Source organism: Fistularia commersonii, chromosome 15 (assembly GCF_037954325.1).
Source record: "Fistularia commersonii isolate RoL2024-O1a breed Wild chromosome 15, RoL_Fcom_v1.0, whole genome shotgun sequence".
Classification (NCBI taxonomy): domain Eukaryota; kingdom Metazoa; phylum Chordata; class Actinopteri; order Syngnathiformes; family Fistulariidae; genus Fistularia; species Fistularia commersonii.
This window is the reverse complement of record NC_141298.1, coordinates 9,688,233-9,715,525: the sequence shown is the minus strand read 5'-3', so window position 1 is coordinate 9,715,525 and position 27,293 is coordinate 9,688,233. Positions and strand designations below refer to the sequence as shown.

At 45.5% G+C, this 27,293-nt stretch overlaps 1 protein-coding gene across 1 annotated transcript in view; it reads right to left on the bottom strand.

Annotated features, from left to right (window-relative positions):
* The window catches only part of atp2a3 (ATPase sarcoplasmic/endoplasmic reticulum Ca2+ transporting 3), a 37,670-nt gene extending 11,398 nt beyond the window's left edge, over positions 1-26,272 (bottom strand). The window contains exons 1-9 of the mRNA XM_086160913.1: positions 25,638-26,272; positions 16,473-16,490; positions 16,104-16,186; positions 11,974-12,078; positions 11,614-11,752; positions 7,756-7,836; positions 7,568-7,653; positions 7,000-7,464; positions 533-621 (exon numbers count right to left, since the gene is read on the bottom strand). Coding sequence (XP_086017039.1) covers positions 533-621; positions 7,000-7,464; positions 7,568-7,653; positions 7,756-7,836; positions 11,614-11,752; positions 11,974-12,078; positions 16,104-16,186; positions 16,473-16,490; positions 25,638-26,130 — 1,559 coding nt within the window. The 5' untranslated portion in view covers positions 26,131-26,272. The remainder of the gene's footprint in view (positions 1-532; positions 622-6,999; positions 7,465-7,567; positions 7,654-7,755; positions 7,837-11,613; positions 11,753-11,973; positions 12,079-16,103; positions 16,187-16,472; positions 16,491-25,637) is intronic.
* Between the last annotated feature and the right edge of the window lie 1,021 nt (positions 26,273-27,293).

The following is a 27,293-nucleotide window of genomic DNA, read 5'->3' as shown; positions in this document are numbered from 1 at the left end:
GGATCCCTTCCCGGCAGAGACGGTTGCTAGCGAATCTCCCACACAGTAACCCACACGCCGGCGTTATGAAAGCGCGGGCTCAGGCCGAGTCAGGTGGCAACGCTCCAGCAGCGGAGACGACCAGGACGATGACAACAACACAACAACCTTTTTTTAATAAAAAAAAAAAAAAAAAAAAGGAAATTAAAACATCCCCGTGATGCCAGATGAGGCCCAGAGGACAGAAAATTAGACAGAAGACGTCCTTCAAGGAATTCTTCACTTGAAGCAGCCAAAGCTGCAAACTCAGATTTTTTTTTTTTTTTTAAAGAAATTACCATGGCAACCCATCAAGCGGAGTCAGCTGCGTTGTTTTTTTTTTTTTTTTTTTTTTAAACCTCCATGTACATTGTATTCTGGGCTACAGGGCCACTTGGCAAACAAATTAATTTTAATTCAGAACTATTCGTTATTTTTAATTTTTTTTTTCTTTTTGACATGAAACACACACACACACACACACACACAAACACTCATAGATGCGAAAACTCACACTTGTCCCTCGGGGGCGTACGTGGAGCCGGTGATGGAGAACTCGTGGAGCGAGCAGCTGGAGTCCTCCACTCGGTCGGTGACAAACATCTGAGGGGGAAGGAGAAAAATATGGAGTTCAGTTTGGAGGACAAAATAAAATAAAAATAAATGTAAAAAAAATGTATGTATAAATAAAATAAATTTAAAAAACACAGGATGCGGAGAATTGAAGTTTAAAAAGGAAATAAACTGAACGGAAACGAGGAAACAAACAAGTGCAAGATTTTCTGGAGGAAAGAAGACAATAAAATGACGTGGAAGGATTGAAAGTCTTTCATCGGTCGAAAGAAAAATGGTGGGATGATGAGAAAAGCGAGGAGGAATCCAGGACTCCGAAAACTAAGGGGCGGTGACGCAAACACCTGTTTTGTTTTTTTTTTTTTTTTTTTAAATCAATATGTTCTTCAAATAATCCTATTTGTGGAGGCAGCGTCACCCAACAGGATGGTTTGATCTAAAGGTCCAGGAGCTAAATGTAAAACGAGAGGCGAAGAACCGGAAAAAAACGTTTGTAAAGTCACAGAGGAATGGAAAATTAAAAGTAAAACAACACCTGTATTTGCAATTTCACAGAATAAGTGCATCAACTTTGAATTTCTGAGACTCGCTGGATTTTTTTGCTTCACGGTACAAGACAAAATTTGAGTTAGGAGCATTTGACGCAAATGTGGCCACTGGTAGCCCAGAGAAAATCATGGAAGAACATGAGCGAGTTGTGGATTTTTTAGTGAAGAGATGGAGAAGCTGTTATTGATGAGATACCGTGAGCATCTGTGAGACATTTACGGGGGATTTGGTGCAGCAAACGGCATCGGAAGAGACATTCAAAGCTGGTCGGGGACGGTTTGATGGTCGCTAAAAGAGGTTTAGCCATTAAGTGGAGCAAAGTGTGCTAGTTACACTTAGCAGCATGTAGCATTGAGTGTGTCGCGACTAATGCTGGGCTTACACCTCAAGATTTTCAAAGTGACAGACTAAAAACTGAAATTTTAGGAGTTTTACGGGGGTTGCATCACTCACGTCATCTCGGTGAAGTATGAGGAGGTCATTTGATCAGTCTTTTCCTACAACAGTATCAAACATGTCTGATATTTTGGCAAGTTTTTTATTGTCTTTAGCATGACGAGCAACAACCGCTAGATGAGATCTAACAAAACCAGAAATCTGGTAGACAAACAGTCACCAGAGTGTTATTGGCGGCAGAGATGGCATTTTTTTGGCAGTATGGAAGAACCAGAATGGCAAAGGACGTCCCGTTCAGCGTGGAGGATCCAGACCGAGGGAGGTGGGCTGTGGGTAGAACAGCCTGGATCGGACGATATTAAATCTCCGACGTATCACGACAGAGCGGAGAAGGAAAAGCGATTGACCGAAACAGCAGAGACTCTGCAAATATCAAATGACTGTTACTCGGTGGGTAAAAAAATGCTGAAAGAATCTTGTAAATAGTGATCCTGGAAAATTCACATTTGCCAAATTTCAGTCTGAGACTTAAAACTCTAAAAACTAGTCTTTAGATGTGAGAAGGTGTGAAATAATAGTTTTCCGCACATCAATTCAATTCAAATCTGTTCTGATGTTTGGCTAGCGGAAGTTAAGTGAAGAGACAGAGCAACAAATGACAAACTCTCATTGGCCGATCTTCGTCGTAAATACACTTAATCGCTTAATCAAACTTTCTCTCCATTCTCTGTTGTTAATGTCTTTTTTTTTCCACATTACTTGTTATTTGTAAGTTCATTTTTCTTATTTAAACACTTAACAAAACGGGGGGGGGGGCAGAAGGGATTAATAGCATTTCAATTCATTTTAATGGGGAAATTAAATTTAATATAAGTGCATATTGGGTTAGAGTTACGAGCTTTGACCACGGGACAAATTAAATACGTAAGACAAGGTATTACTGTATTTTGAAAACCACGCGTGAAATAAAGACATTTTTCATCTGGTGTGAAATGTCAGAAGCAAGACAGGGGGACTCGCCGTGACCTCCCTAAGCCTTGGTATTTCAGAAAAGCCTCTGCATTCTATATAAAAAAAACAATAACGTGTATACACACACACACACACACACACACACACACACAAACACTCACACACGTTTATTCTACAATCTGAACATTGGGTCGTATAGTTATGGAAGATGCCATTCGGGGAAGTTTTCCTTTTGTTTTGTTTTTTTTAATGACAATTTTAAAAATCGTCCAAATGTCAGCTAATAGTCGGCTATTATCTCAGTCAATTACCCGTGTTATTTCAGTAATTACGTTAAAAAAAAAGCTTGCAAACCGACCCTGTCGATTATGCGGTGAAAAACGCAACGGGGTGGACATTATGGGATGGCGTTGAGAGTCAGAACACAGTGCGGCTGTGACGCGAGTCAGTGATATCTGCATTATCCATCTCACATTAGTCACCCACTGTTGGGGAAATATTAGGCTTTATAAAGATGGAGCCTTAATGGAAGCCGCGGTTTTAACAGTAAAATTGCAATCTTGAGCAATTTAAGTATGACAAATTTAAGAAAATAAGAATACAATCAAGACTTGACAGTCCAACATTATATTCGGATTTTTGAAAAAAGACATAAGAAATGAACTGCTGACTTGCAAAGTCCCTTAACGTTCCCTTAAGTCTGATGATGCCAAGAAATACCCTTGGGTTTTCTGTAAAAGTAAAAATAAAATTAAAAAAATTCGTGGTTGATTCCAGCTTCTCAACCACGGGAAATTAGGCCGAAGAGAAATTAACATATCATGGCTTTGAAATGAACGCCCGCGCTGCCGAGGCTTATTTGTCTGCAGCTTTCAGTCACATTTTAGAGAGAATATGAACAAATATTGATCAAGATTAACTAGTTTTATCTTGTTAGGTGTACTGAAATGAGGTTATGGGTTAAGCAAGTATCTTCTGTAAGGCTAAACTTGGCTCTCCAGCTGGGCTACCAGAGCAGATGCTAACTGCTAACCGAACCTTTCCCCCCCTTAATATCTTAAACAGCCTCTGCCCTACCGAAAATTCTAGCTACTAGCTAGAATAGCTAGACAGCATTATTAGCCCTAATTTCTACTCCAGCAACATTAGCCCACAGCGTTACAATGGTAGCATTATCATAAAGTGCTACTACACCCGCATTAGCAGACACTGTCATGACAGCACTGCGACAGAGGCATTAGCGTAAAGTGCGACAACAGCATAATTAACTGTAAGTGTTATGATAACATCATTAGCCAACAGTGCTACGACAGCAGCATCAGCTGACTGTGCTATGATAGCAACATTAGCCCGTGGTGCTACTACTGGATCATTTTACCTCTGTGCGACGATAGCTACATTTGCTGAGGGCGCTTCTACAGCGATACTTCTCATAGCTTGAAAAATGTTTTACTTTATTCTTCTTTGAGTTTTGAATCCTGAGCCATCTAACTATACGTGTTATTACTTTTTTGGGACATGCTTAACCTCTTGGTTTGGTTTATTAGCATTCGCTAGCGCTCCCTATCCAGCTAGTAAGTAGTGAATGCGGTTCGCGTGCGCGGTTGTGTACTGATGAGCATTTTCAGGTTTGTCCACCGGGGGGCGCTAATGAGCTGTGTAATGCAGATCCAAGGATGTGCCATGTTTTTCTGCAACTTGTTACGTTTCCCTTCAAGGACGGAAGAAAATTGACATTTCATAAAACTTAAAACCTGCTGCAAAATCGGGAACAATGACATTTAAAAATATAAATGAAATAAAAACCGTTCCCGCCTCCTCATAGAGTGGTTCAGCTCTTTTCCGGTCAGTTCTAAATATTTTCATCTGCTTTATGTTGCATCACCTGGTTTGCATTTAATATAATTATAATATCTATCTCTATGTCTATAAATATACATATTTATTTTTTTGTCTTTTTTAAAACAGGTTATTTAGAAGGATAGCAATTTACAGTTGGTGTTCCACGCCTCTGTAACACATCCACGCGCCGCCGCTCGGAGGCGCAGCTACTTCCGCCAAGCAAAGATAAGCGCACCCGCGCACGCACACACACACACACACACACACACACACACACACACACACACACACACACACACACACACACACACACACACACACACACACACACACACACACACACACACACACACACACACAAAAGCAGGCTGCTGAGGGAAATAATAAGGCCCTTTCGCTTTGGCCCCCGGTCACTATTCCCTTTGGTCACCAAGGAAACGGGGGCGCCGTGATCCATGTGACTCAGAAGGTTGTGGAACAAGATCGTATTCTTCTCCCTCCTCCGAGCTAGTGCAGGGTGGGAGGCTTGAATTGTGTGTGACCTTTGTCTGTGTGTGTGTGTGTGTGTGTGTGGACACAGAGGGTAATCCCCGGACGTCATGCCAATGTGGGGATACCCTTGAAGCCGCGGGAGATACGCATTGCTATTGGGCGAAAACACACACACAAACGGCTAACATTCATGTGAGTGTAGATTTAAAAAAAAAAATGGTTAAAAAGACAACGGGCCAATTGCGCTGCACAGCTGGTGTAACGAGGGGTGGGGCTATCTCCGAGTGTTTCGTGTGTGTGTGTGTGTGTGTGTGTGTGTGTGTGTGTGTCCGCAAGAACTGAGGGCAGCAGGCCGGCCAGTCTGGAGGAAACAGAAGGTCAATATTTACCAGCGTCAGCTTGGTTCTCTTTTTTTTTTTTTTTTTCTTCCTCCTTCAGGGGTTGTTGTGAGATCACTTCTCCATGTTCCTCTGGTTAGAGGGAACTCCCTGCTGCTAAGCATTCATTACAGATACTCCACGTCATCTGGAGGGGGGGGGATTATACAACGAACGAGGAGCAACTGCGGTGCAGAACGGCTGAGCTGTGTGCTTCCTGTACCGCATTCAGCTCCTCTCTGGCCGCCTGCGATAATTTTAAGATCCTATCTGAGAGTCAGAAGACGCTTGTTACACAGCGATGTGCTGATAAAGCACAATTATCATGATCAATGTGGATTTTTTTTTTTTTTTTTTTTAAAGACCTGATTAAGAAAAAAAAGACATTTGATAAAAAAATGCATGCATGACAGGGCTTTGTTACCAAGTAACCGCAAATTAATTTGAAATTTAAAGTTTAGTGCAGAATAGTATTTTACTGTGAAGTGGGTTTTTGTAGAGCAAATATAAAAATGAAGCAGGTGACAGCAGGTTTATAATCAAGCAGGATTTCATATTTAAAAGTTAAACATTGAATAATGTTTTAAAAAACAATGACATTGTGATTATTGTTATTATTATTAGGTGCTTATTACTTTTGTATAAAGATTATTACGCTTCATCAGGAACTATAAACCTAGTTATGTGACTGAGTGTGTTTAGCTTTAGCTTTTAAGTCCTAGAAAAATAAAAAAACACACACAATCGATACATTTCCCAAAAAGTCACCGCCGTGGAGAAAAACAAAAGGCGATGGAAATGCGGAGTGGGTTGTGACTTTTTTTTTTCTTTTCTAGGCCTTGGCGGGCCTTATTGACATTTGCGCTCGCCACCCGGACGTCCTGCCAACGCCCGCGCCGCCACAAACAGAAGGTTAAAACGACAAGACAAAAAGAGAGCGATAGAGAGAGAGAGAGGGGGGGAGAGAAAACGCCTCGACAGCTGTGTAGAATCATTCCCGGAGTGCTATCCTGTCTGATAAGAGGTTATAACTGTGTAATAAGGGCTTATAGCCATTAATAGCCACATCATAGAGTGTTTACTCTGTGTGTGTGTTGCGATCTGCCAGGTCATGCCAAGCCTGCGTTACTCCACCGGCGGGCTGAGGGGAAGGTAAACATTACACAACACCACAGGATTTTCCATTCTTCTTTTCAAGCCTCGCCCGGACGCCTTCCAGAAACAGGGGTTGGGGTGGGCGATGGAAAGGGAGAGGAAAAAAAAAAAAAATCTCACAGATGAATGAACTGTCAGATTTGGCATCGATAACGAACACTCGGCCCTTGTCGACTTTTCTCTCAGGAAAATCCCGGATTTTTCTTTTTGAATTTTTTTTTTTTTTTTTTAATGATGCATCAATCAACTGACGGCACGCCGGGAAGCAAAAAAAAAAAAACAACAGAATTTCTGGAATTCGTCGAGGCAGAACGGGGCCAGAACACCATGGTGGGCTAACCCAGGTCATGATGGCACGTCGTGGAATAATCCCCTAAACCGGGAATAATCTTAAAATTCAGCCATTTGTTCATGCATAAAGTTTGACACTTTATATTTGACTGTATTTCTTACTCTCCCTCTTTCCTACTATTATCTATTATTGTTATGTTTTGCTTGAAACTCTGGCACAACAATTTCCTTCGGGATAAATAAAGTTGTTCTATCTTATCTTATGCATTCATTCATTCATCCATCATGCACCCAGGGAAAGGGGGCGGAGCCTATTGGCCACGACGGCGCTCACCCTGCAGACAGACATCTGATTGGTGGTGAGGGTGCCCGTCTTGTCGGAGCAGATGACGGAGGTGCAGCCCAGGGTCTCCACCGAGGGCAGGCTGCGCACAATGGCGTTCTTCTTGGCCATGCGCCGGGTCCCCAGCGCCAGGCAGGTGGTGATGACGGCGGGGAGGCCCTCGGGGATGGCGGCCACCGCCAGCGCCACGGCGATCTTGAAATAGTAGATGGCCCCGCGCACCCAGGAGCCGCCGTGCACGGGGTCGCCGAAGTGTCCGATGTTGATGACCCACACGGCCACGCAAACCAGCGAGATGACCTTGGAAAGCTGCTGGCCGAACTCGTCCAGCTTCTGCTGCAGCGGCGTCTTCTCCTGCTCCGTCGATGCCATCTGGTTGCGGATCTTGCCGATCTCCGTGCCGACGCCGGTGGCCGTCACCACGCCGATGGCCCGGCCCGCCGCTATGTTGGTGCCCTGGCGCGTAGAAACACACTCTGAAGGAAAACTGCCCCGGATTCAAGGGCGTGATTAAAAAAAAAAAAAAAAAAAAAAAAAAAAACAAGAGGCGGGTGCTTACGGAGAACAACATGTTTTTCTTGTCCTGGTTGACGGCCCTTGGGTCGGGGACGGGGTCGGTGTGTTTGATGACTGACACTGACTCCCCTGGTGATGAAAGAGGGGGAAAAAAAAAGCATTTTTAAAGAAGTACTTTAAAAAGGATTACTACGTGGCTCAAAGTGTACCTGCGAGCACACACACACACACCTGTGAGGATGGACTGGTCCACGCGCAGGGTGGTAGACTTTATCGACGTCACCCTGATGTCGGCGGGGACTTTGTCGCCCACTGGAAGGAGAAGAGCGGGCCAAACAAACAAAAGGACTTTGTCATCACTGTGTAGTAAGCATGTAATAAGCGTGTAATAAGCATGTAATAAGCGCGTAACGCTCCGAGCTGACGCCATCTGATCTCATCTGGCTCAAGATCCGCTGAACGCCGGGGAGGCGGCGAGAGGACAACAAAGAAGAGGTGGAAGAGCGCCCATGTTTCTGTTTCCACGCATCCCTGCAGGAACACGTTGTGTTTGTGCGATGATGTGCGTTTATGTGTGTTTGTGTGGGTGAAGTGCCGAGCGGGGGGGGGGGGGGGGGGGGGGGGGGGGGGGGGGCAGGTCCGCTGCACCGGGACCGGCCGACAGGCTTTTCAGAACGCCTACCTGTGACTCCTGCCCCCCCACCCAGCTGAACCACCCACAGAGCCCCTCCCATCTGACAAAAGAGGGATTTAATTCTGAGCGCTCAGAGTTCAGATTGTACCTGAATGCAGCGTTCAAACCTTGAAACTGATGCTTAATAAAATGAAATCATGACAATGATAATGATAATTGTTTTTCACTCACCCGTAACTAACTTACCTTTTATCGCTTTTATTTTTATTATTTCTTTTAAATCTGCATTTTGTGTATATGTAGATGTCTGTGCAGCGTCCTTGAGTGTTAATGTGCGTTAAAAATAAATTGTATTATCATTATCTCTTTATCTATGAAAATTGTGACTGAAAAAGGGGTTTAATTATGAAAATTGTAACCTAATTCTCAGGAATATGATGAAGGAAATGTAAGTAATGGGACCAGTAATAGAGTAAATCGGATTACGTAAATATAATTTATATTACAATCAGAAAAGAAATGGCCTTGGAATTTTATGAAATTCAGAATAGAAAATTCAAAAGTCTGACATCAGCAAACAGTATCTCACGCTCTTAAACGGTGTGTTTGCCAGCGATACCCAGGTGGCTCGTAAATGTTTCGGCGGAATATTTGTAAAAAAAAAAAAAAATCACCAATAAACCAATAAACTCCGCATAAATAAGTTTGCAGAGGGAATCCCTCAGGGGCCGAGCGCCGGTAATAACATCTTAGTAAACGTAATAACTAGATCTGGATCCGCACTGTTGTAATTCATGGAAAAAAAAGAAAAAGAAATAAAATTGCCATTTTAATTTTTTTTTTTAATTTCACCGACGCTTGATCAAGTAGTAATTGACCCTTTCCGAAGAACGCCGTTGCCAGACGGATTTATCCTCCGGAGTCAGGGTTGAACTGGACAACATCAGGCGGCGTTACATAAGCCGCTGGCGCCGGCGCCTGCCTTCACATGGAGGACAGCCGTGACTTGTTCGCCAGAGAGAGGAGGACGAGGGGAAGGGGGGGGAAGTGGAGGGAGCCAGGCCGGGTTTCCATCTCCTCCGAGGAGTTCCCGACAACCCCGACCGCGGCGGTCGCTCCGTCAGAAAACCCCGCCGCCGGCACCGCCGGGGGGAAAGTTCCACCAGAGGCGCGAGTCAGAGCCGTGTCATCGCCAGAGGAGGTGAAATACATTTCTTTTTTAACAGTTTTTTTTTCCCCTCCTGCCTAGCAACCGGGGTTCGCCGCTGTGTATATTTTTTTTTTCTGCAAATATGCGAAACACTTTTTTTTTTTTTTTTTGCAAAGTAAACCCTCGGCTGCACATGCATCACGTGGTCAAATGCACGCCGACCCCGCCGTGTATTTACATATTTCATGTAAATACAGCTGGAATAAAACGTGCGTACTCAGTCTTTTAGAGGAGGAGTAACAAGAGATACTGCCGACATGTTTAGTTAACGCCGGCTAAGTGATAGTCTATAATAAAAACATTTTAAAAGAGTGGATCTGTGTGCGCACCCCAGATGAATAGCTTATTTGTTATTACAGAATATGCTCTACCAAAGTAGAACAAATAATTACGAAACTTTGTTTTTGTTGTTTTCTCAGGAAATCCATGTTAGGAAAAAGGAATTCCCTTGAAAACGGCAGCAAAATAATGAATAAAATTAAAAAAAAAAAAAAGAAAAATGGATGATACATGGCAAGAAGTGAAAGATAAAGGCCAGGATTTTGCTTCTTTTTCAAAATAAAAATACATTGGATTTAATTTTTTTTTTCCTTTTTTATAAAATCATGGATTTAGGTTTGTTTTCCAGGGTAAGAGATTAAGTCTAGGTACTTATTTAAAGAAAAAAAAGACAAAAATGACATACTTTTCCAAACAATTAAACACTGGGTTTCAGTACTATTTTCAAAATAAAATATTACATTTAGGCATATTTTCCCAAACAAAAGATTGAGTTTGATCTTTTTTTTCAAAATAAAAGCCTTGATTCAGGTACGAAATATAGTAAAAGTTTAGGAAATGATTTCACAATAAAAGATTTATAAAAGAGTACTTTTCTCCAAGCACATCTCTTCAAAAGTAAGAGACTGAATTAAGCCTCTTTTTCTTTTTAAACAAAAGACTGGATTTAGGTTTCTTGTCTGAAATAAAAGATTGACTTTAGGTACTTAATTGAAGGAAAAAAAAAAAGATTGGAGTCAGGACATTTTCCCAAACACAAGATCGGGTTTATATACAAAACAAAAGCCTGGATTTAGGTTGTAATTCAAAAAGAGGTTCAGGTACTTCGTGTACTTTTTCCAAAATTGAGTTTGAGTGGTTAAAAAAAAAAAAAAAAAAGGATTTAAGTTCTATTCTGAAAAAGGTAAATAAAAAAAACATTAGGTTGACATATATTCTCCAAAACATAAAGACTGAGTTTACGTATGTTTTACAGAATAAGAGACTGAATTCAGGTACTACACTCAAAATAAAAGATGATGCTACACTTCTTAACCATAATAAGAGATTGAGATTAAGTAGTTCTCATCGTTCAGAGCCTCATCGCTGCTTCCTTAGATTTGTTCGTCCAGACGCTAAAGCCGCGCGTCACGGAGACGAGCGCACGGAGACGAGCGCGGCCGGTTGCCATGGTGATGCTGCCGGTGTTGACAGCGACGCCGCGGCGGCAATGGGGGGGGCGGCCTGTGAGGGCTTGCTGTGTAAACGGCCGACGCCGGCTGGGACAAGCCCAGATTCCAGACACACACACACAAGCATACATGCACACACACACACACACACACACACACACACACACACACAGATGTGTTTTAAATGCAGTCGTGACTCTGCACAGGGTTGAATGTCTGAGAGAAAGCGAAAGGAGCCCCTGCTCAACTGTACGTGCTGGGATTATGAATGAAACACACACACACACACACACACAAATCAATTGCAGAAGGGGATTACACGCCGCGGTGACGGCAAGGTGATTTCCTCGCGTGCGAGGCAACTTCAGTCACACACACAATCACACATGTTCACTGACAACAGGGCTATTTTTAGTCGTGTGCTGCCCACACACTGGTGAGTTCGGAGTTGGGGGAGTGCATGTACGTGCACGAGAGAAAGGGGCGGGGGGGCAGGGAGCTGACAAACATCCAGCAGCATCCAGGTGGTGAGACTGAGAGCATGGAAAGCAGAAAAAGGGGGGAAAAACTACGGAAAATCAAACTGGGCTTTAAATATGAGAGGCGACCACAGCCACTTCCACCGAGCCACACACACACACACACACACACACACACGCTAAAAACAGAAGACACAACTGGACAGCAGCCCTGGCACCTGCACATCCGGAGCAAAACACTCTTATGTAACGCGGCATGTGATATTCCAGCGGCGTTTCCAGGCTCGCCGCCGGTTGCGATGGCGGCGCGCTTACCTGCCACCTCCACAATGTCGCCGGGGACGATGTCCCGGGCCTTGATCCGCTGCACGGCCTTGCGGTTCATACGATACACCTTCCCCATCTCCGGCTCGTACTCCTTCAGGGCCTCTATGGCGTTCTCGGCGTTGCGCTCCTGTGGGAGGGCGGGAAAATGGCATTTTACAATATGTTTGATGGAGCCGCAGAGAAAACACGCAAAAATCCCAGATTTTCTATCAGCGAACACATCTTCCGAAGCCATAACTTTAAGATAATGTGCTTTTCTTCACTGATGACGTCATTGTTTATTTCCCAAAATCATTTTTTGCATGAATTCACACACTATGTGTGTGTGTGTGTGTGTGTACATCTCACCTGCCAGACCCCGATGACAGCATTGGCAATAAGGATGAGTAGAATGACTACTGGCTCCACGAAGGCGGTGGTGGTCTCCTCGCCCTCCTCAAATAGGGCCAGCACCTATTGAAACACACACACACACACACACACACGCAAGTTAGCAAACACGTGCTAAAAGCCCTTAACACCTCCTGGAAGCCGGTTCGTTGACATTTTCAGCAGGGGCTCGATGCGTGAAGGTGTCGGAGGGATGGCGGTTAAGGAAAATATGCGAGGAGACGGAGACCCCCGGCGCTTTGGCTCCGCCCCCAGCACCGCGGTAAACGTAGACGCCGCTCTGCTGACCATGCAAACAGGATTCTTAATGTTTTTTTTTTGTTTTTTTGAATTATTTCTGCCATTTTCAAAATAAAAGATCGTGTTCAGCTACGTTTCCATGATAAAACATTTTTTTAAGTATATTTTCTTAAAAATTGAGGTTTTAGGTCCTCATTTTTTTAAATAAAAGGATTGCTTTAAGCTACTTTCCTTTATGAAACATTAGGTTCAAGTCTATTTTTCCAAAGTAAAACATTTTCACAATGAAAAAAAATAAGTACATGGCATAGTTTCCAAAATAAGAGATAAGTTATGTACTTTGTTTCCCAAAATAAAAAAGTTCAGGTTTAACTTTGCTTATATTCTCCACAACAAGCAATGGAGATTTGATACTTTTTCCACAATAAAACTTTCGGTTTAGGACTTTTCCATCATAGATTAATGGGTGTAATCATTTTTTTTTTAAATGAGAGACTAAATTTAGGCACTTTTCCACAATAAAAGACTGACTTAAGGTACTTATTTCAAAATAAAAGGCTGCTTTTAGCTTCATTTTCAAGAACAGAGTGGGTTCAGGTGCTTCCAAGCATCCTTGGGGCTGCAATGAACACAAACGCTCATGTTCGGGTGACGCCAACCGGCATTCAAACAAGAAACAGGATGCGAGCGGGTTTTTCCCACAAGGCAAATCGGAAATTATTTGGGTATTTTCAATTTCAGGGTTAATGAAGCAGCAGAACCGCGTCTCAATGGTTTACACGATGACATCAACTCATGGTTTTGGCAGCGCTTTCGGCTGTTCATTAACTATCAGCTGCAATTGTTAGCTTTAGCTGACACCCTGTTTGTCTTTATTTGTTAGCCTATTGAACGGTGTTTTATTCATTTACACCTCCATATTTGCCAGGTTGCCAACTTTATTAACTTAATTCAAATTTCAGGTTAACTGAAGTAGTTTACTCACTTCCATTTGTTTTAGCTTTAGCGAGGATACCACTTTAGCGGTTTCCTCTGCTGGATTGCGCAACCCAGCAAATTTCAACGTTTTGCTAATTCATTTCAAGCCATATCTATTTTAATGTTACCTTCCTACAAGAACTGCCTGTCAGTTAGTTAGCATTGTAGGCTAGCTACCCGTTCCTTTAAGCTAAATAGTTCAGCTGCTTCCTGCTTATTTCTTTCCTTTTGACGCCACATATCTGCCACCTGAAATTTTGAAAGTATAAACAAAAAAAATGAAATGTACAGGTGTTAGCCTGTGAGCTTTGCTTTCACGTTATTTTGCAAACAATATCCGACAGATTGGGGCATTGACGCTCATTTGTCTTCAATATCCTTAAAAAGGGACAGAGCCGCAGGTATTAAGGCTGCCTCAATAATATTGTTAGCTTGTCAGCTAATTGTGTACGTACTTCCAGCCCCAGCCCCGCCACACCCATCCGACCCCCTTCAGCTCGGAAACAGGCCGCGGGCTTGTTGTGTCAGTGCATTTGAAACTTGCAAATGCCTACAGAGCTGGAGACGACGACGAGTTAATGAGAAAACTAGGAAGTACAAACACTATCGCCGCCCTTTCCCCGGTCCAAGCGCAGGAATCTCCGCCTTCTGGGCATCTGGAATCCTCCAACAACCCTCCAATTGCTATTTAACCTGCCCTAAATTGACATTATTCCCTGGAAGAATTGATCATTATGTCATTATTTCAGTTTTTACCACAGCATGTAGTCGGAGGCTAATGGGCTAATGCTAACGCTAATAAGCTTTGTTCCAGAGATGGTACCAGCTGGTTCATCTTCTTCGCACAATCACCTCCTGCCTAGCTTCAACTTATTTTTAAAACTTAGCTTTCACAATAAGAAGATTTGCCAATGCCCAACGCTTAACCCCCCCCCCCTCGAATTACAGCAGTATTTAACAGTATTTATCTGCTCCTGCATTCTTCCTCCAGGCCAGTCTGACCAAAAAGAAAAATGTTTACCTTTAGCATCACCCTTAAACTTCAACACCTTTAGCATGCAGTGTTAGCACATTAGCATGCACAGAGGCTCCAACACTGGTTATCCACACACAAACACACACACACACACACACGCACACACAAGCATATTAAAAAAATATGTTTTAATCTCACAAACACACACACACACACACATCATCCCGTAAGGCATATTTAATACACATTCCACCAAATTAAGTCAAAAAGTATGAAAATATGCAAACATTTTTCACACTGTAGTAAAATATGTAGCAGTTCATTAGCATATAGCAGTGTGTGTGTGTGTGTGTGTGTGTGTGTGTGTGAAAAATGAAACCCAACCCTCGAGAGACAAAATTAAAGTTGCACATTTGAAACCCTTGGAAAAAAAACAACGAACGCACACTCACACACACATGCTAATGAAGAATTAAATATTTTGCCACAGTGTGAAAAAAGGTGAGGTGTATTTAAGTACTTCTTGATTTAAAGTTCTTGTTTTGCATGAGAGTGTATTGAATATTCCTGATGACTTGCATCCAGTGGGATGATGTATGTGTGTGTGTGTTTGTAAAATGAAACCCAACCCCTAAGAGACAAAATTAAAGTTGCACATTTAAAGCCCTTTAAAAAAACCTTGGAAAAAAAAAAAAAAAAACCTACGCGCACGGACACACACATAATTTCCAAAGGTCACCCAAGGAAACAAAAGAACCCAGTGGACTCTTTACCATTTCCTTCCTGCCGTGGGTTTAAACGCGAGGCGATGCGGAGGCAGAAAAAAAACTACAACAATGAAGGATCAACCATCTCCCTCTCACTTCCTGAAAGACAGGAAGCGGTGCGATTGTTTCAGGTGCACGGCGAGGCGTCGCGCTGCTGCGGCGGCGGAGGGCGCTTTGACTCCACCCCCCCCAAAGCATGACCCCACCCATGACAGTTGTCATGCAAAAATCCCAATGGCTTGTTTTGAATAAATTCAAAAATGAAGACGGCGCCGGTCTTACGCCAGCAGGAAGCATCGGGTCTCGGTGGCCCGACCACTTCCTCTTCGTGAGATAAGGGGAAGACTCGCTGAGCTCACGTCAACACCCGGGGGATGTCGAAAAGTATTATGGTCTGTGCAGCCAAGGAAACCGAGGCCGGCGGTTCTCGGTCAGCGCCAGTTTATGCAAAAAAAGCCCGATTTGCATGGAGGGCGCCTCGGTTTTTCAAAGTAAAAGCCTGTCTTATCATATTTCTAAATGATCAAGTGTGTATGATATATATTTGTTTCACATAAAACCTTTTTGTGTTTCATTTTTTCCAAAGTAAAAGCCTGATTTGCATTGGGGGGGAATTCCTGCCTTCGATTTTTCAAGTAAAAAAGCTTTTTCAATGAGAGGGGAACCCTGCCTTGTGTTTAATTGTTCTAGTAAAACCCTTATTCCAGTGAGAAAAACCCTGCCTGATATTATATTTTCTGCACAGTAAAATCCCAAATTCACATGTTTTCAAAATAAAAGCTTGATTTACAGGAGGAAAAGTTGCCTATCTTATTTTTCCAAAGTAAAAGCCGGATTCCCGCAAGCGCACCCGACCTGGCCTTCGACGCGGGTCTCGCGCCAAAAAAGCTAGCGTGGCCGCGTTAAGTCATGAACATTTTTAGAAGCCTTTTTTTTTTTCTTTCCGACGCTCATAAGGAGTCGTTCCGTCTCCGCGACGCCGGAGACCTCCTGGAAACGGACAGGAAAAATAAATAAAATTTAAAAAACGCCAGTCACGCCGGGTTTGTCGGTGGGAAATAAAAGACAGCTGGGACCGGGCTATTTCCTGGAGACACCGGCGCCGGGGACATGTGAGCGGCACTTACGAAGGAGACGCAGGCGGCCAGAAGCAGGATCCTGACCAAGAGGTCTTCGAACTGCTCCACCACCAACTCCCACAAGGATTTCCCTAAAACACACACACACACACACACCTTAATGCACTGCACTGGATTCAAACTTCTGCATCTGTAAGATGTATTGACTTTGGCTTCCCGGCGCCGATAAGATAAGCAGCTGCAGAGTAAGACAATCCCTAGGCGTGTGTGTGGAGGAGTAGTGGTGTGTATCCATGTGTGTGTTAAAGCTGCAGGAGTGTACACATTGAATTTACCGCTTGCCCGACAGAGAAGAAACAACCTAAGACGTTAAATTGAGGACGGCGACTGACTGAGGGGGGAGGGATCAATATTTACCTTCTTCAGCCGGGAGCTCTGAAGATGTCACAGCGACCAGGAGAGGAGGAGGTGGAGGTGGAGAGGAAAACACAAAGAGTGGTTAAAACATTTATACTGACTTTAATAAAACAATAAAAAAAAAAACACACACATCAAAAAAGATTCTTTGGGATGATCTATCGAACGCCGAAATCGACCAAGGAAACAGCGCGACGGGTCAAAACATCAACCTCAGGAAAAGGTTGGGCCGTAACGATCGCTAACATGCTAACGTGCTAACACTCGTCTCGAACAGGACACTGCCGGGGACGAATAAATATCGACATCCTGCCGGAGCGTTTGCAGAAGACTCTTTATGACGTGCTGTTTGTCAGGAGGCAGACTCTGACATGTTTGCGTTTTCCAGCTCTTGCGATGATGATGATGAGTACCGAGGGTTGCTTGATTCTGCAAAAGACACATTTGATTGACAGATTTCAATCAAAAGGTCGACTCGGACTAACCGGACAAAGGTGAATGATTTGCGATGCTTTCCCTTGGAGGCGCTGTTCGCTACGGTGACAGACAAGATCACGGGAATCTCTGCTGAAAACAGCTCAGCTTATGAAAGCCCCTAATCACAGATAGGCCTAGGAACAGTTTCGATCAATTTTTCGACCTGCGATCAAATCACTGTGCGTGAACACGCAAACAAATTGATGGGCTTTCCACGTTGTAGCGTAGCAGCAGTCATGCTTGGCAATCCGTGCGGTTTACATCATTCATCATCGTGTTTTCTTGTCATAATACGGTTTTCTATTAGTTATCGCTCATTATGGCTCCCAAAAAAGTTGGGTACTTTGCCTATTTGTATCAAGTTAATAAATTGATCTGAAGAGGAAAACGATAGCTAAACGGGAGAGCGGTGTTTGTGTTGCAGATCGTGCCGAGCGCGACGACACGGCTAACAACTGTCTGTACAATCCTGACGAAAAAGGACGCGCTAAAGACAAGTGACGTGGCTAAAGGGGCGGCTATGTTAGCAAAGCAAAGGTCTCAGGTCTTAGAAGTAGAAAAGTGATTGTTAGCTTGGATGAATGAAAGACAGCTTGTTGGAGATAGCATTAGCAAGATCTGCAAGAAGGCTTTACATTTAATGATCATAATAATAATTCATCCTTGATTAATCCCCATTCTCTGCAATTAACCCATCATGGATGAACAATGAGCAGTAGGCTGCCGTCCACCAGCGCCAGGGGAAAAGTTAGGGGTTCAGCGTTTTGATCAACACACAAGGAGGAGCCGGAAATCGAACCGGGAATCTTGGGTTCCAAAGAGGAACCTCTCGCCGTCCCCTTTGCATTCTGATTTTGTGAAGGAAACACTGAGTACAAGCGCTGGCGAGAAGAGAAAGTATTAAGTTAATAATTGAGGCTAACTTTAATCCCTCCCTGTATTTTTGCCACAAATAAACCCATAAAAAACTTTTGAAAGAGTTCAGTATGTTTGTGGAGCTGGAGAACAGATGAGTGGGATTTACATTGATTTCAACATTTCGGTTCGCAAACGGAGTCAAAGAACAATGAAATTGCCAAGCCCAATGATCTATTGTACAATGTTTTGCAGATGATGCTGTGACGAAGTGTATTTATGGATACGCCTACGGGAATCTCCACAGAATACGATGTTTTGCAGATGACACTGTGACGTATTTAGAGGATACGTATTTAGGAGTTGGAGGTATCATCGGTTGGAGGTATGCTCAGAAGGTCAGCTGCAGAGGAGAAGAACCCAAGTCCAATGTAGTACCACGTGGAGCTATAGATACAGGAGCTCTTTGGTCCCAGTACTGTAGTTACTATTTCAACTATTGACAATTCTCCATAATATATATATAGTTTGTTTTTTTTTCGGGGGGGGTAATCCCCACTAGACATGTGGGCAGCCATGTTTACTTCCCGTATTTTTCTTCTTCTGGCATTGCTGGAGGTCCGAGGGCAATGCAGGAAGCGGAAAGCATCCGTTAACATGGCGCTCGCTCTTTAGCCTGTGTTCCATTTCCTGCTTTTGAAACGGGGGGGGGGGGGGGGGGGGGGGCAGCAGGAAACGGCATTTTGTTTTGACGAATTCGTCAAGATGGTTGACGGACAAAAATCGAACAATCTTGAAAACCTGTCGATTGATGAGATATCAAAAAAAAAAAACGCCGGTCGAACACATGTCGTCATGGTTTGTTTCTGGGGTCTCACGCACTCCCATACACGCTGGTTATACAGCAGGGTATAAATGACATGGTTATTTGGAAAAAAAAAAAAAAAAGCGTCTAAATTTAGAAGTTCTTAACCCCAAATGACAGCAGCGGCTGCCGGCGCAGTGGAAACCCCGTGTTTCCAGCGTGTTTTGACCGGGGCCACCGCTACACGAGGAGAAAACGTGACCGTAAGGGAAGAGGGTCTGGAAAGAGGAAGGGCCATGACGCCAGCCGGCGGGTCTCCTTTCCAAAAACAGAAAAAAAAAAGAAAAAAAAAAACCATGGCAGCGGTGGAAAGAGAAATCATCACCACTTCTGAAATCATTCCACCGCTTTGAAATCTAATGTGTTTTTCTGTCGGCCGGAGGGAACGAGAAAGAGAGAGAGAGAGATTGAAAACAACTGGTAACCTTCCCGATTTAGATGATAATAAAATAAGTGGGAATGAAAGCTTGTGGAAATCCAAACAGCCTCTTAAAAAAAAAAAAAAAAAAAATCCAAAGCTTCCCCTCCTCGCTGGGAAGATCGACTCTGAGGTAATAACTTCCACTCGACCCCCACACGATGGACTGTTGTTATTACCGCATTATTACCGTGTTATTACCGCGTTATTACATTTGCACCGCCTGTCAGGATGAGGTCGACCTTCAGGTAACAGCCGAGCGGCTTTTTTAGGTACCCGCCACCCGAGGGGGAGGGGGGGAGGGGTAGGTTTTAAAAAAATAAAACATTTCGCCAGCGGAGAAGAAGTGGGTTCCGCTGTTTTCCACGCTCCGCCGCTCTGACATGAGCCCGTTTCCCCATTACCGTGCCTCCCTGGTTGTATAATATTTTCTTTTTTTTTTTTATGGCAGACAGGGCTGGCTGGAGACAAAGAGCGGAGCGAAAAAGGACAAGACGGAGGGGAGGTGTGTGTGTGTGTGTGTGTGTGTGTGGGGAGGGGTTCCCCGGCTTCCCCCTGCCAAGGATTCCCTCACAGTCATCTGGGCCGTGTCAACCCCAGGCTTGCCCAGGCACATTCCTGAACACTGACTTCACCTCCCTCCGTGTCCCTGCAGCACCTCCTCCTCCTGCCTCGTTGCTCAGACAATGAATAAAAGAGCTTGTTTACACGCTGCAGAGAAGCGGGCAGCGCCAAGCGGGAAAGGAAGGAGGTGGCGGGATGGGGGAGGGCGGGGTGAGGGTACTTCCCGGATAGCCGTTTGCCAGCGGTTCCGGACGTCTGCAGGGGTCATGGAACCCTCCGTCCCCGGGGGCCCCCTGTTCGCGATGCGCACGACCCGAGAAGAAGTTTTCGCCGGTTGCCGCGGCAACCCTGCTCCTGGCGAGCCCTCGAGAGTGAGTCGGCGTTTGTCAGAACTTCACGAGTAGTAATGATTATGTAACTGGCCGAGGCGGATGGGTTCGCACATATCCGACGTTTCGCTAGGAGATGCTAATGCGGCGTTAGCATGAGGTTAGCTGCTATGTCCGGCCCGGAACCCAAAGATCGAGGCGGTTTAGCGTGGACGGGTCACCTGTCAATCACAGAGCAACCATCAAAATTAAGATTTATCAATTAACCTTGTTTTCAGCCACTTAGCACAACCAGCGCGCACAACTTATGCAACGACGACGCATCAAACCACACCGGAAAACATCCAAAGTTGTGTTTTCTTAAAAAATCCAATCCACAGGCACATTTGTTGCTCCTTTCCTGTGTGTGTGTGTGTGTATGTGTGTGTGTGTGTGTGTGTGTATGCACACCGCTGAGGTTAAACAGGGTCAATATGGACGTTCTAAAAATTGTCCTCGTCCTTCTTCCGGAACAACCGCCCCATTGATAAAAAAAATCATCCAAATCGGACCGCAACTTTTCCTGGTGGAGTCCAAAAGTGGCGCCTTGGCAAAGGGGGGTGTTTACAGTTATGGAAAAAAAAAAAAAAAAAACTCCCGCCCTCGCATTGGGGTGCGAGGGTTGTTTACAGTTATGGAATTTTTCACTGGAATATCACCGTATCATCTGCAAACAAAACATAGAGCTGCTGCTTAGCAAGAAGGCGCTATCTCGGGTTGGGATTTTATCACCAGCAACCCTTTAAGCCCCGTCTCCTCCGAAAGATTTGCGCTTTCCAGTGACGTTAGCAAAACATCCCAACGCCTAACATCTCGGGGTCTTTGTATGACGGACGTTTCAAGGCTCCGTCGATGCTTTTTGAAAAGAGCTCTCAAAGTTACGACGGTATCTGACCCCCGTATCGGAGTCCGTAAATGGCAACCCCTTAATGCCTCCGACATCCGCTCGCTCTAATGTGCTCTCCCAGAAAAAAAAAAAGGTCGAAATGCATTAACGATATCAAATGTGGACACTTAAACGCACCTCCTGGCCATTATCATATGAGTCATGCTGAAGAGCCTCCTTCTCAGAGAAGGGAAGCCCCCTTCTCTGAGGGAGGCGGCCATCTTTACTGGCCAACAATGAGGCTTTCGCTGTTTCGGCGCCGCTTTTGTCGGCAGCCGTTCTTTTCTTCTCTTAAGGGTCAAAGCAAAACCGAACATCTGGTCAACAATTGGGAGCCAAGATTAGCATTCACACGTACGGGTAATTTACGATCTACTTCCGGGAGAGAGACCACGCAGAATCGGCGAGAACATGGGAACGTCTACGCACCGCCGTCCTCTACGCCACCGCGGTGACGGGGTGTAATGCGCAAATGGCGATTAGCGTGCCGTTGCTTCCTGTTTGAAGCGGCGGTTCTTCTCACCCGGAGGAAGAAGAAGGATGGCGGCACCGACGCCTCAGTAACCAGGAAAGAAGCGCAGTGGAGAAAGAAAAAAAAACATTGATCCCCCAATCGGTGCCCCCGCCTCCGCCGACCGGAGAATCTGTGCTACCGCCGCGCTATTTCTGGGGTTTTATTCTAGGTTTGGAAATCAGGGCACTTCCAGCCAATCACACGGCTTCTTTCTGGGCTACTTCGCTCATCCTCGCCCCACGGGGGCGCCTTCAATGGTGACCCTGCAAGCACAGAGCGGCGGCTAATGTCATTAGCTCCAGTGGTGGACCAGATTTTAAAAAATTATATACAAAGACAATTATATGTATAGACATACTAATACATACATACATACACATAAAATTTATATATACACTCATAGATATGTGAATATGTAAATTCTATTTTTAATCTAAATATGTACATATAAATATATGAATTTACAAATTAAAAAAATACATATTTTTATTTAGACACACACACACACTGGTGATTCTGTACCACACGTGTATACATACATGCACACACACACACACATATAAATACATACACTCACATATATATACACGATATATAGACACATTGGTAATTCTGGTTGTATCTCCTTCTGCACTATAGATAGTTTAATTAGAGTCAATGGCCTGAAATACTCTTTCGCTTGTGTCGACACGGTCTCCCCTCAACCACCAACCACACACACTCGAATGACGCACACACACTCACACACACGCACGCGGTTGTGCCTTAAAAAGGACTTCACTTCTTGTGTAAACATTAAAAAAAATCTAAAACACCATCTGTCCGGGAACCCCAGAATCTGAATATGAAAAACGCTTGTTCGCTACGGAGCGCCGTCCCCTTTTGTGCGCGTGTGTGTGTGTGTGTGCAGCTTCACGGTTCGTCCGTACTTTGACACACACACACGCTTCAGAAAAAAAAACAGTGTTCACTTAAGGTTATATGCCGAATATTGCCGCATTGTTTGTCATGCAAATACAGCAGTCACCTTTGAAACACAAACCTCTCAAGGCGTCAACCCCCCCATCATCATGACTCAACCCCCCCCCCGCGCAAAAACCCGTGGGCGCCACGGTGATTGACAGGTGCAGAGGTGGGAGGGGAAGGAGGCCGGATCAGCTCATGACAAGCTACGACAGGATCACCGCCACCTTGAGGGGAATCGGAGAGTCGGAGAGCCGCAAAATCAAAAGGGGGGAAGTTACTCAACCCCCAAAAAGACTCCCAATCAACCCCCGTCTCTCTCTCACACACACACACACACACACACACACACACACACACCTCCTGAAAGGCTCCTACGGTTCAACTTTCCATTGGAGGAATCGCAACCCAAGTGACAGCCATAACGCAAGACCAACGCCACGTGCAAGGGACGTCGGGGGGAGGGGAAGGGGCCTGGGGGTGCAGGAAACTCGTTTTCGTCTATTTCAAACGAGGGAGCCGGCAGACTTCTTTCATGTCGAGCTGCAGAACAGGAAGAGAAACAACGGCGATAGTTTCCACCGGAGGAAGTTGTAGTCATTATTCACGGTAGCGCAGAGCAGGAAGGGGAAAGTATCACACAAGATTACATCATTTACACCAGGGTGACATCCCATAATAAGAACAACATTAGCGCCCCCACTCGGGATGGATACAAGGACAGAAAACAATAACCCCCCCCCTTCACCGTGTGATGTTTTGGAAATTTATGCAGCCTTTCAAGTGATTGTACAAGAACACAATGCGGTGGGTACGCTAGCTCACTCCGCTAACTGGCTAACTAAGCAAACAGCAGTAGCGAGGAACAGAAACGACTTTGTATTTGACTATGGAAGCATCATTAGTGTAAATTATACAGTCTGGAAAGTAACGCCATGTGTCGGTGAGCTAGGCTGACGCTACTCGTCCAATCATTCGCCTGAAGTTATCACTCGCCGCCGTGGAAGAGTTTACCTGGAAGTTGGTGTACATCAAAAGTAACGGCGGAGTAGCTTGGCGACACTAGCTAACTGCGCTAATAGCATAGCAGTTTGTACGTTGGCACGGGTGTTCGGCTAGTATCCTCCACGTCGATAAATTAGTGGGATTAAACTGATAGAAGTGCGCTTTCCCAGAGGGTTAGCATGGCTAGCAACCAGCAGCTAACAGCGCAGCGCGGTCCGGGCCCATGTTCGGATTAAAAAAACTGTAATTAGAGGTGAGATCAGCTTCCATTCCCAAACTCATTGTGATGAGATTGTGCAATGACACAAACACACAAAACACACACACACACACACACATGCAGCCAGGTCACAAACAGCCTCCACCCCAGAAAACCTTGAATCCGGTGGATTCAAGGTTTTCAAGTAATCTCACGCTACAAGCTGCGACAGCACCGAGCATTCTTGGCGCGCCCACACACTGTCAGCAGCGCGTGTGTGTGCATACATGTGTGTGTGTGTGCGTAAAACTTCCTCCGCCACATCAGAACCAACTATTTTCAACAACGAAGGTGATAAACTGACTTGTAAATGGAGGCGCTTGGAGCTCTCAGCTGTAAATTTCACAAGATCCCTGCGGCGTGCGCGTGTGTGTGTGTGTGTGAGTGTTATGGGAGCCTATGAAGAAACAATAAAGGAGCTGCTGGTGGACCATAAAAGGACGGGTGTGAATAAAAGGTCAGCTTCCTTATCTGAGGCGCAGGTTGGCTATTTAAGAAAAGACGGTCCAGATGCGGAAAAAGGGGCGGAGCTAATTTCCCAAAGATGGCGATGGACGGATCGGAGGCGACTTAAACCTCTTGTTTAACAAAATCGGGAATAAACCTCGGGATAATCCGAAAACTAACCTTCTCATATGGGGAACAATCCATTCGAGGTCTAAGCGGACCGATGACGGGTTTTTTGGCCGTGACGAGCGCCTATCAATCACAATCCGGTGGACGCTAACGGCTAACAAGCAACTCTCTGATTAGCCTTACAGCTCAAACAAAAAAGCTAATGGGGTATGAGATACCCTGATGTAGCCTTGGGACTTTAGCGCTGGTTCTCAAGAGCGTTGCTCTTGGAGTTGGGTTTTGAACCATGGAGTCCCTGCAGTCAGCTTGAAGCGGACGAGTCTGAGAAACAGCACCGTAAACAAACCCCAGCAGCTTTAACGCCGCCACCCTTGCTGGCCTCGCCGAGCGGACACCCCCTTCGCCGTACCGGAGGGCCGGCCGGCTGAGCGGCGAATCCCCCCGCGGCGTTTATCAGCGCGGCGGCAGGAAGTTTCCTGGCCAGAGAAGCCGAAGGAAGAGATGTTATCTGCGGCGAGACGTCGCTTTTTCCATGAAGTCATCAGCGGCCCCCTGGGAGGGACGGCGGCGGCGGCGGCGCAGCAACAAAAGGCCCACTGTTGGACGAGCACAATATGGTGCTTTGCTGCCCGGCGGCCAGGACACACATGCAAATGACAGACCTACATGTGGGGGGGGCAGGATAGGTGTGTGTGTGTGTGTGTGTGTGTGTATGACAGCAAACCCAGGTGCTTCATTAAAAGGCAAACCCCACCCCAAAATAAGTTAAATCCTGATTTTTGGTTGGTGCAAAAAAAACAAAAAAAAACCGGCAAGCGCGCACGGGCACGACCTCCCCCCCCCCCTCCACACACACACACATACATACACACACTTCCCTCTCTTATCACGTAACGTGAACGGGTAAGTAAACGTTGTTTTGAGAGCAGCTGCTGGGAGGGAAAACAGGTTGGCCGGGAGTCTTCCGTTTCACGCACGCTCCCGCAAGCACGCGTGCACGCCAATCGTCAACCCATCTCCTCTCCTTCCGTTCCGCCAGCCGTTCACTTCCTGATCCATGCCCGTCGAAACGCGCACGTTGCAAGGTTCTTCAAGTTTTACGTGTGTGTGTGTGTGTGTGTGTTGGGGGGGGGGGGGGGGTCGGCAACCGGACGTGCCGTTTCCAAACGAGATCCCACGACGCGTGCGAGCGACGTATCCACGGATCATCGGCGCACGTGACCGTGTGCATGTGTGTGTTCGTGTGCGCGTGTGTGTGTGATTGTTTTGCAGCACGACTTCCGATGAAACGATTTCCAAAGCAGTAACCGGACGAACGAACGAAGGCGCGCACCGGAGCGTGATCGGGATCGATAAGGGTGATCGGGAAGTGCGTGGAGGGTAGTGCGTGGAGGGTGGGGGGGGGGGGGACTCACCGTTGGCGCCGTACTTCTCCATCTGTCCGCGGACCTGCTCCGGTGTGAGCCCGGTGTTCTCGTTCACGCCGAAGTTGGCGAGAACTTCGGCCGCCGTTTTGGTGTGCGCGGTCTCCATCTCGGGCGGAGGCGCACAGAAAGCGTGCTGCTTCTGCTGCTGCTGCTGCTGCTGCTGCTTCTTCTGCTGGAGGTGCTGGAGATGTTCGCGCACACGCACGTAGATGAACGTCCGGGGCACCTGTAGCCCTCTTCCTCCTCCTCCTCCTCCTCCACGCCTGCACAGACCCTTCAGGTGAGACGCTGAGAAGCTCAGAAGGTGGAGGAGCTGCTGCTGCTGCTGCGCCGCCGCCGCCGCTGCTGCTCCTTCATCTCCATCTGAAGGTGTGCTGAGTGTGTGTGAGTGTGTGTGTGAGTGTGTGTGTGTGTGTGTGTGTGTGTGCACCGCCTCTTTTTTTTTTTTTTTTTTTTTTTTTTTTTTTTTGGAGCACTCCATCCCGCGCTCTCATTGGCTGCGCACCTGAGTGCGCGGGTTCGGGCAAACCTCCACCTCCTCCACCCGGATCCACACATCCTTCGGTCCAAAAACGAAGAAAAAAAAAAGAAATTAAAAAAAAAAAAAAAACTCCACAGCGATGTTTCTCCGTAGGGTTGTTCTCGCGATACCGCCGGATGACGTCACCGCTCGTTATTTCGCCTTTACGCGAGGAGAGGTGTTGGCGAAAGGGAGAAGTTTGCCCAAAAGGTTGACTTTTTAAAAAAATGAATCCAACCTTTAGTAAGTCAGGTGACGCAAACACACACACACACACACACACACACACCTGGTAGATTAAAAACAAAATTACATTTAAAAGTCACATTGTTATCAGTGTTTGTGAAAATAAAAAAAAAAAACAATCTCAAACTTATTACTTAAAAGATCATAAATAAATACAAATATAATTTCGAAAAATAGTTTTTGTTGTTTTTTTTTTAGTGTGTTATGTGCCAATGCGGGTCTCCAGGATACTTTCTGGCAAAGCAGGAAATACCTGGAAGGAGACAAACCATTGAATTACACACACACATGCATACACACATACACACACATTTACACGGCTGGCGGTGTGTGACAAAGCACACTTGAAAAGTAAAAGCCCATGACCTCACATGACCCCACTCCCTCCGAGGACTCGTATTTCTATTTCCACCTCAAATGGGTGTTGTTGTTTGGGGGTCCATATGTGTGTGTGTGTGTGTGTGTGTAGTTATTTCACACACCCAATTTGTGAGCATGGGTTTTTTTCCTCCGAATGCAGTCAGGATTTTTGGGGGATTTGAAAAGCGTGTCATAGGACGAGGTTGACTGACAGAAGGAAATAGCACTTGAGGGGGAACATCCGTTTGTGTGTGTGTGTGTGTGTGTGCGCGTGTGTGTGTGTGTGTGTGTGTGAGCACATCCTCGGTGAACTGGTCCTGCAGCTTTGGATAGCTCGCTTACAGGTGGGTGATGTATCCAATTTTCCCTACAGTGTCACGAGAAGGAGATGTGACAGTCCAATAAAACAGTCCCACCCCCCTCCCACACACACACACACACACACACACACACACACACACACACACACACACACGTGCACACACACACCTCGGACGCGGGCCTGGACAGAACCGGGT